This window comes from Coffea eugenioides, chromosome 5, assembly GCF_003713205.1.
Source record: "Coffea eugenioides isolate CCC68of chromosome 5, Ceug_1.0, whole genome shotgun sequence".
NCBI lineage: Eukaryota > Viridiplantae > Streptophyta > Magnoliopsida > Gentianales > Rubiaceae > Coffea > Coffea eugenioides.
Window position 1 is genome coordinate 16,806,573 of NC_040039.1, and position 9,740 is coordinate 16,816,312.

At 34.2% G+C, this 9,740-nt stretch overlaps 1 protein-coding gene across 1 annotated transcript; it reads right to left on the reverse strand.

Moving 5' to 3' along the window:
• Positions 1–260: 260 nt before the first annotated feature.
• Positions 261–7,719, reverse strand: LOC113772462 (protein NOI4). The gene is made up of 3 exons (XM_027317058.1): positions 7,561–7,719; positions 1,787–1,969; positions 261–759 (listed from the first exon to the last, which is right to left on the reverse strand). Exons 1-3 carry the CDS (start codon positions 7,564–7,566, stop codon positions 718–720), a joined length of 231 nt encoding a protein of 76 aa, XP_027172859.1. The 5' UTR covers positions 7,567–7,719; the 3' UTR covers positions 261–717.
• Between the last annotated feature and the right edge of the window lie 2,021 nt (positions 7,720–9,740).

A 9,740-nucleotide genomic window follows, 5' to 3' on the forward strand; every position in this document is an offset into this window, starting at 1 on the left:
GATGAATCGCTATGCACTTCAACTCAAGAACTTAAACGAGCAAGCAAATTACTAAAGTATGAGCAAACGATAATGTCCTTTAACTTGAAACGTAATTGATAGGCTGTATGGAGCTGATAAATTGAAATGAATCCAACGAAAAGCTTGGATTCCATTATTCAGTATTGTGCTTGACAAAAGCAAAACATGCATTGTTGTAGCTTTCTTAGTCCTGACAGGTATATATATAGGCATTATTTCGAAAAGCACAACGAAACACCTTTCTGAAACTCTCCATTAGGCATTCCAAAGGACAGCACAGTCACATGAACTGTAGCAAGCAATTGATCAAAAGAAGTTACAACCATACCAGTAACACGTAGCAAAATTAAGTAACTAAACAAAGCAATTGGGTAAGCAATAATACAACTTGCATTCAGAGGTAAGATTTACCTCCCTTCTCTCAAAAAAAAAAAAAGGGAAAAAAGGAAAGAGGAAAACGAAAGTGAAGTAGCATAATCAGAAAACCCCGTTATCAAGGCGTAGTTAAAGAATAAGAATTACTGGTTTTCCTCTTAAGAACTAAAGCTCAAGTCATTGTTGTATATCACAAAAGAAACCAAATCCAGCATGACTTATCACAGCTTTGACTAGAGCTCCAGTCTTCTGGAATATTAAAGAGAAGGGGGAAGCTGAAATCAACTTTACGTTACAGCAGAATCCGGAGACAGAGCAACATCATTCTGTAGCAACGGACTGAACACAGCAAAACCACTTTTTCTGCAAATAGATGCAGTGACTTTGATTAAACTGAGACTATACAACTCATAATTCTCAATAAATGTAAAAATGGTTTTGAGAAATTCAGTCTATTTTACCATTTCAACTTTCTCAACGATCTTTATCATTGTGAAATTGTTTTATATTCTAATCCATCAAACTATTTGAACCTTCATTTATTGCCTGCTTGTTCCATTTCACCTTTTCACATATTAATATTAGATGCCAGGTTTTCAGGTTACTTGTGGAGTAATGTCAACAAATTAGAAGGTCAGCACACTGGGAACAAGTACAGATACTAAGATACGCAACACAAGGTTACGAATCCTGGATGAATAAATTCTAACATAAGATGATTGATGAAAAGAAGCACAAATGCTCATTTCAAGATATTTGATGCTTTTCATAGGGTTCACCGCATGGCCGAGGATATTTATTGCATGTACAAACCTACAACATCATCTACTTTGTTGCCTTCAGATACTTTCTCAAGTTAAATTAGACAAGAAATTGCCTGCGTTGGAAGATAGCCTTAGTGCAGTAAGTAGATATTTCTCACATGAATACAGGAATTTCTTTGGATGAATTAGAGGATATGGTTCAAAAGGTTTTGAAACTAACATGAACGCAGGAACTGGAAAGAAACACAGCTTTCATTTGAATGCACAAAGATCACCCTGCTTTATGAACTGCTATCAGACTAACATATTGATGATATCTCTGTCTCTTTCTATCTCTCCCTCTCATAGATACTAAAACAATTAATACGTAATAAATTTCACAATATTCACACCAAGAATACCAAGCGTCTCTGCTCTAAATGGGTCCTTAAGAAGCTCTCCGAAGCAGCAGAATATTAGGCTTTGATTTCAGAAACAACTAAAGAACTGTTACAGTTGGTCAAGTTTATATTCCAGGTTCCAAAACATTAAAAAAAAAAAAGGCAAGTAAAACATATTCTTTTTCTTGTAATCAAAGGTGTTAAGAGACAATGTTAGAAAACTTGTGAAAGGGCAGCTGAACTTACAGACTGAGGCTTCCCAAGAGTCGCTCTATGCTTATATGCAGAGGATCCCTTTTGTGGTGAGTCAGACTTCCCACCTGTTTTTTTCTCATTCCTAGCTTTGTTAAAAATCACCGTGAAACCCTCAGCCGAAGCTGGATCATTAACATCCCACTCTCCAAACTTTGGCAAAGGTCGGTCATGTTCCTATAAAATTTGAAAGCTTCCAAATGAAACCAGCCATCATCACTGGCAGAAAATTTGTTCCATAAGATTAAACAAATAGAATTGAATCTGTAACTTCATATTTCAAGTTTGGGTTCCAATCAAAATCTAACCCACAATAAGCCATGCAATTAGAAAAATAGCAAATTACCCAGGTAGCCACTAAACTTTTTCAATATTCAAGATTTGGCCACTCAATTATTAATAGTATGTTTTACCTACTGAACTATCAAAAGTGCAAATTTTGGGCCATTTCATCTGATTCCACCATTAAACTTTTTCAATATTCAAGATTTGGCCGCTCAATTATTAATAATATGTTTTACCCACTGAACTATCAAAAGTGCAAATTTTGGGTCATTTCGTCTGATTCCAACGTTAACTCTACCAGATCTAACAGTCCGCGCGATTTACAAGAAATACTACTAACAGTTAGATTTGGTAGAGTTACTGGTGAAATCAGACGGATGGCCCAAAATTTAGGCATCTAATAATTCAGTGGGTAAAACATACTATTAATTGTTGAATGGCCAAAACTTGACTATCGAAAAGTTTAATGGTTACCAGGGTAATTTGCCCTTGGAAAAATGTCCTAGTCATGCTTTTAGCATAACTAGTGAACAAGGATACAAAAGTAAAAACCAAAGATGTTTATGTAAAAGAGCAGCACACAAAACATGGTGGTATCCCAAGAAAACAAAAAACAATTACTCCACAGTCTGACCAAAGAAGAGATTGTAGTTAAATGATCCTGGTTTATGTGCATGTGCTGTATAACACAGTTTATTTACTGGTAAGTGTACAAGCATTAACTGGGCAGTACAATAAAAAAAGTAAAAAATGGAAGGCAGAGAAGAATGATCCAACCAACAGCTTTGCATACACATCAAAGTTGTAACAGCAAAAAACTCAAATCAGAAAGCTGACACAGAAGAGTACAGTATTATCAGAACCTTAAGAAAGTCTATGGAAATGTAAAGGATCGATCTACGAGAATGCAAGCCCCAGTTCGCAGGCCTTCATGAGCTTACATGAAAGTTTGATAGGCCAAAATATGTCAAAAGGAACCTGGCTGACAATAGGAATGAGCATGTTGAACACTTAAAAGGCCATGATAGAGTGACTTCTAAAAGTTTGGTGGTGATTCATGAGCAGCAAAGGATACCTCTAATTGAGGGATGGAAGGAATGAAAGGAACGAGGTACGAGGGATTACTTGTGAGATCAAGCATTGAGTATAAATTAGGAAATGGTGTCTTTCCGCCAAGTGCTACATTAACATCCAAACATTAACATCTAATCTCCATTGCTGCTTCATTTGTTCACCAAATGCGCAATCCATGAGATTTTCATTAGGAGGCATAGTTGTGCTGAACTGTTGGACAAGCTACTAATGGACATGAAAATGGGTAGCTGCAAAACAACAGTCTAATATTGACCACGAAATGGAAAAGGAGAAAAGCAACATGAATTGGGAAAAAGAAAGCGACAATTTCAACGCATGTATCCTTCTAAGGAAAAGGGTATGCATCTTATTCATTTCATCTACTCAGAGGAACATGCTTCTTGTAAAATGTCCAATTTGCAACCGAAAGGTCTATATTATGTGGTTCAGCGTAAAAGAGACAGGTCACCATGTCAAAGAGAACGTAAACTTCATAGCCGCAAGCTCTAACCTCTCAACAGTATGCATCTAGAAAACAAGACGCTTGGAACGATTTGATCTACACATGCATGATAGTTTCTGATATATGCTCCAGTTAAAGTTGCCACTTAAAAAAAATGGAAACTACAGCCTATTTTCCAAAAGGATCAGAAAATCATGTTGCTGCAAATATAAACAGGGGAATAACACTGAACAAAAAGTGAGCATCTTTCGATATTTTATGCAACACAGATATTGGGAGATCATGTATCAACTTCAAAGACTTGTTTTTAACTGGCATCTAAATCTTTGAAGTTGAAATATGATCTCCGAAGACACATACATGTTGATCTGTATATCTTCATGAACTAAGATCTTTAAAGTCTACTTTCATGCAAGGAATAGGCTTGAACAGGAGGACTGAAAATTACTATGAACCAAGCTTGAGCTCAAGTTCCAAGAGCTTGACAAGCCTGAACTCAAGTTGGCCCTTAGATCAAGTTGAGCTTGAGTAGAGCACCAGTTGGGCCCAAATCAGCTCAATTACATCCCTACTACCCATTGTCACTTGGTCTTGCCAGATTGATCAATATAAGTATAAACTGGTTGTAATTATCTTTCCTATTACCAGTGAGAAGAACTCTTAAGGAAATCAGATAACAGTGAAAATTTTACTGCCTTTAGTAAGAGAAGTACAAATAAAAATATGAAGTAAATTCCATTTGATGCTGACTTAATTAGCCAATGACATCAGGCAAAGCAAAAGGAACCCAGTCTCGAAGAGGGGGAAAAATACTCAAAATATACATGCCTAGCATTATCCTGAAAATATGACCTTTTCTTAGTAGCATTGGAAATGAAATATATTTAAGGCAATTCTTAACACCATAGATCTCTCCACAGAACAATATCAGATATATATACTCTGTCACTTGGAATGACAAACCAAGACCATCTATATTCATCTCCTTCTAGTAATAATCTTAAGTTCAATTCCATAAAGCTATTAGATACCAAACCATTTTATTTAGTTTAGTTTAAAGATGAACTTACCTTTTCCAATTATACAGCGCTTAAAGTCATATTGCTAAACTGCAAACATAATAGTTAGATCCGATATTCTGTCAATTACATCCCTACTACCCATTGTCACTTGGTCTTGCCAGATTGATCAATATAAGTATAAACTGGTTGTAATTATCTTTCCTATTACCAGTGAGAAGAACTCTTAAGGAAATCAGATAACAGTGAAAATTTTACTGCCTTTAGTAAGAGAAGTACAAATAAAAATATGAAGTAAATTCCATTTGATTCTGACTTAATTAGCCAATGACATCAGGCAAAGCAAAAGGAACCCAGTCTCGAAGAGGGGGAAAAATACTCAAAATATACATGCCTAGCATTATCCTGAAAATATGACCTTTTCTTAGTAGCATTGGAAATGAAATATATTTAAGGCAATTCTTAACACCATAGATCTCTCCACAGAACAATATCAGATATATATACTCTGTCACTTGGAATGACAAACCAAGACCATCTATATTCATCTCCTTCTAGTAATAATCTTAAGTTCAATTCCATAAAGCTATTAGATACCAAACCATTTTATTTAGTTTAGTTTAAAGATGAACTTACCTTTTCCAATTATACAGCGCTTAAAGTCATATTGCTAAACTGCAAACATAATAGTTAGATCCGATATTCTGTCAATTACATCCCTACTACCCATTGTCACTTGGTCTTGCCAGATTGATCAATATAAGTATAAACTGGTTGTAATTATCTTTCCTATTACCAGTGAGAAGAACTCTTAAGGAAATCAGATAACAGTGAAAATTTTACTGCCTTTAGTAAGAGAAGTACAAATAAAAATATGAAGTAAATTCCATTTGATTCTGACTTAATTAGCCAATGACATCAGGCAAAGCAAAAGGAACCCAGTCTCGAAGAGGGGGAAAAATACTCAAAATATACATGCCTAGCATTATCCTGAAAATATGACCTTTTCTTAGTAGCATTGGAAATGAAATATATTTAAGGCAATTCTTAACACCATAGATCTCTCCACAGAACAATATCAGATATATATACTCTGTCACTTGGAATGACAAACCAAGACCATCTATATTCATCTCCTTCTAGTAATAATCTTAAGTTCAATTCCATAAAGCTATTAGATACCAAACCATTTTATTTAGTTTAGTTTAAAGATGAACTTACCTTTTCCAATTATACAGCGCTTAAAGTCATATTGCTAAACTGCAAACATAATAGTTAGATCCGATATTCTGTCAATTACATCCCTACTACCCATTGTCACTTGGTCTTGCCAGATTGATCAATATAAGTATAAACTGGTTGTAATTATCTTTCCTATTACCAGTGAGAAGAACTCTTAAGGAAATCAGATAACAGTGAAAATTTTACTGCCTTTAGTAAGAGAAGTACAAATAAAAATATGAAGTAAATTCCATTTGATTCTGACTTAATTAGCCAATGACATCAGGCAAAGCAAAAGGAACCCAGTCTCGAAGAGGGGGAAAAATACTCAAAATATACATGCCTAGCATTATCCTGAAAATATGACCTTTTCTTAGTAGCATTGGAAATGAAATATATTTAAGGCAATTCTTAACACCATAGATCTCTCCACAGAACAATATCAGATATATATACTCTGTCACTTGGAATGACAAACCAAGACCATCTATATTCATCTCCTTCTAGTAATAATCTTAAGTTCAATTACATAAAGCTATTAGATACCAAACCATTTTATTTAGTTTAGTTTAAAGATGAACTTACCTTTTCCAATTATACAGCGCTTAAAGTCATATTGCTAAACTGCAAACATAATAGTTAGATCCAATATTCTGACTGCTTTTTCCATCTATTTGTAAGCAGCCCAGGATCTCCAACTTGGACATGTTAGATGGACTTCTCCAAACTTTCAACTCAATTGTGTTTAATCAAAGACAGCAAGTACAGCTACTAAAGTTACTGATTAAGACTAATGCCCAGCGAGTTCTCAAATAGTGATGAACACAAATGCCTTGCAAGTTCTCAAATAGTGACAAGCATAACAATCAGCTACAATCATTTTTCCCCTTAATCCCAAGGGTTGCCTTGGTGGTAATTCACCAAGGAATAAGTGCGAATAAGTGCACTTTAACAGCATGAGGTCCAAGGTTCTATGCCAAATATGTGAAAATCCTTGGGGCCACTAGCATGCTGCAAGGACTTGTAGTACAACAAAATAATCATAAGTAATTAAAATACAATAAATTTTTTCTTCCATATTCCATTAAGCTCACTGCTTGTGCATAGTGCATAAATTCATCACCATATACCGAACAAGAATCACACATACAAGAAAAAAGAAAAAAGAAAAGCCATTTCCGAGCCAGCGAAAATAAAAGAAGCTCCATCTTACTGAACAAGAATCACACATACCAGAAAAAGGAAAAAAAAAAAGGCGTTTCAGCCCCAGCGAATATAAAAGAAGCTCCATCTTGCACCGAAATATCATCAACTCAATCCAAGCGGCTTATGCGGTTGCAGGCATGAAGCCGACTTACTGTATACATAAAATCTCACAAAATAGCAGCCAGAAGAAGAAAAACGAAAGATATAATTGCCAGCTATAGGACTGAAAATAAAATAACAAACATTTTTCGCAAAAAAATAATTATAACACAACAGCCTCAAATTCAAGATTATAACATAAAGAAAGAGAAGAAAAGAAAATTACTATATCATCAATCATCTAAGAAAGAACATCCCAAAAAGGGGAAATGTACACCGTGTTTTCTTCTCCCTAGCGTTTATCATACAACAAAAAAAAAATCTTAAAATACACAAACAAACTCTTAAAATAATAAACACAATTTATACATGAATAGAGAGAAATTTGGAAGAAATCATACCGCCATGATTGGAAGGTGCGGAGGGAGAAAGATTGGTGTTGTATAGGAGTGACGATAGCTTTGGTAGGAATTTGAAATCTCTCGCTCTCTCTCTTTCAATCCCTTCTTTTCTCCCTCTCCGCAGGAAATGAGAATGGAAATGAAAATAAAAGAGGAAGAGGAAAGACCAGGAGAGGGAGAGGAAGAGGGAGAGGAGGAATCGAAACAGCTAGCTGTAAAGTGGGGGCCACAGGGAGGCGTAACAGCTGGCTATTATGTGGGACCATTAAATGAGAGGGCTTGGAGAGGGCTACACAGGTACGCGAGTCATTGAGTTGAATCGGTTCAATCAGTTGGGTGACTGATTCAGTATTTTTTTTTTTTTTTACTTTTTATATTTAAAAATTCATGACAATAATAAGTTATATAGAACGCACAAAATAAAAAGAAAATGTTTGGTTAACGTGGCCTCCCAAGAGAAAACTCAAGTTTTTTTTCCTTTTTTTTTAACACAAGCAAAACTACATATAATATCATAAACCTCTTCTGAAATTTCTCTTAATATCACCTGACACCTCTAAAGTTTTAAAAATATCACTTACCTCCCATACTTTTGTTATTTGTGTAACAAAATTTTTAAAAACCCTACACTACCATTTTTCTTACCAAATAAAAATATTCCTAAACCACTTTATTTATTTCAAAAAAATCATCACCCAAAAAAAATCTCTACTAGTACTCCCACATTATAATGCTATAGCTCATAAAATATAAAATTAAAAAATAAAAAAGATATTTGCAAAGAAATACGCTTGTGTCAATTTAACTCTTTATGCTCAAAACCAATTTCTTATTAACTGTATATTTTTTTCTAACTTTTTTCTCAAGTTTTAATATCACCTGACACCTCTAAAGTTTTAAAAATATCACTTACCTCCCTTACTTTTTTATTTGTGTAACAAAATTTTTAAAAACCCTACACTACCATTTTTCTTACTAAATAAAAATATTCCTAAACCACTTTATTTACTTCAAAAAAAAATCATTACCTAAAAAACAATCTCTACTAGTACTCCCACATCATAATACTATAGTTCATAAAATATAAACTTAAAAAACAAAAAAAAGATATTTGCAAAGAAATACACTTGTGCCAATTTAACTCTTTATGCTCAAAACCAATTTTTTATGAACTTTATATTTTTTCTAACTTTTTCTCAACCCGTGCCCAAACCTTTAAATTACACTGATCATTATAAAAAATCAACTCAAAAATAAGTAAATAATCATGCCCCACTGTATCACAATCACAAAAATTAAAAGATAAGCAAAATTCAATTTATTATAATTTACAAATAAAATATTGCATAGTTATTCAAAAAGTGAGTATGAGAGAAGAAAGAGAACAAAGTAACCTTTCTTTTTTTTTATTTTAAGTTTCATTTATTTGATATGTGAACTATGTATCAAGTGAGCGTTAATATAATCTTTTCACAATTACTAGGAGAGATAAGTGATATTTTAAAACCTTAATAATGCCAAATGATATTAGGAGAAATGTTAAGGGAGGTTTCTGATATTATCCCATAAAACTAATTTGAAAAGTGCCTTAAAGCTAAGGATGTATTAAATATGAGTGTATATATTCATATAGTAAGTTAACCAACAACCAAGAGCCTTGTGTTCAGCTTGGCAGACTAGGGATCAACCATGGCTACCGGGTTTGAGGGATACGGAGAGTAAAGGTTTGAGGGGTAAAGGTTGTCAATTGGGCTTTCTAAACCAGGGTTTGGCAAAGTCCAAATTCGGTTGACAAATTATATGGGTTTTTCAGTTTCGCACTTTTGGATTTCGAGTTCAAATTAAAAGGTTCAAATTCAACTCACACTATTATATAGGTTGGATACAGAAAGAAGGGGTGGCACAGGTGATTGATGAGGCCTAGAGGTTGGATGTGGAAGGATAAAAAATGTACAAAGTCACCAAGAAGATCTCAAACTGTAGAGTGGCACTATTAAAATGGAGAAACATCTTTCAAAATGGAAACTAGGAAAGAAATAGATAGAATCAAGCTATGATGGAGAGGCTAAAATATTCACCTGATTTCAATAAGGGGGCTATGGATGAGCTTAAGAATCAACTCAAGAAAGCATACTATAATGAGGAAATGTATTGGTCCCAAAAGTCAAGAGTGACTTGAT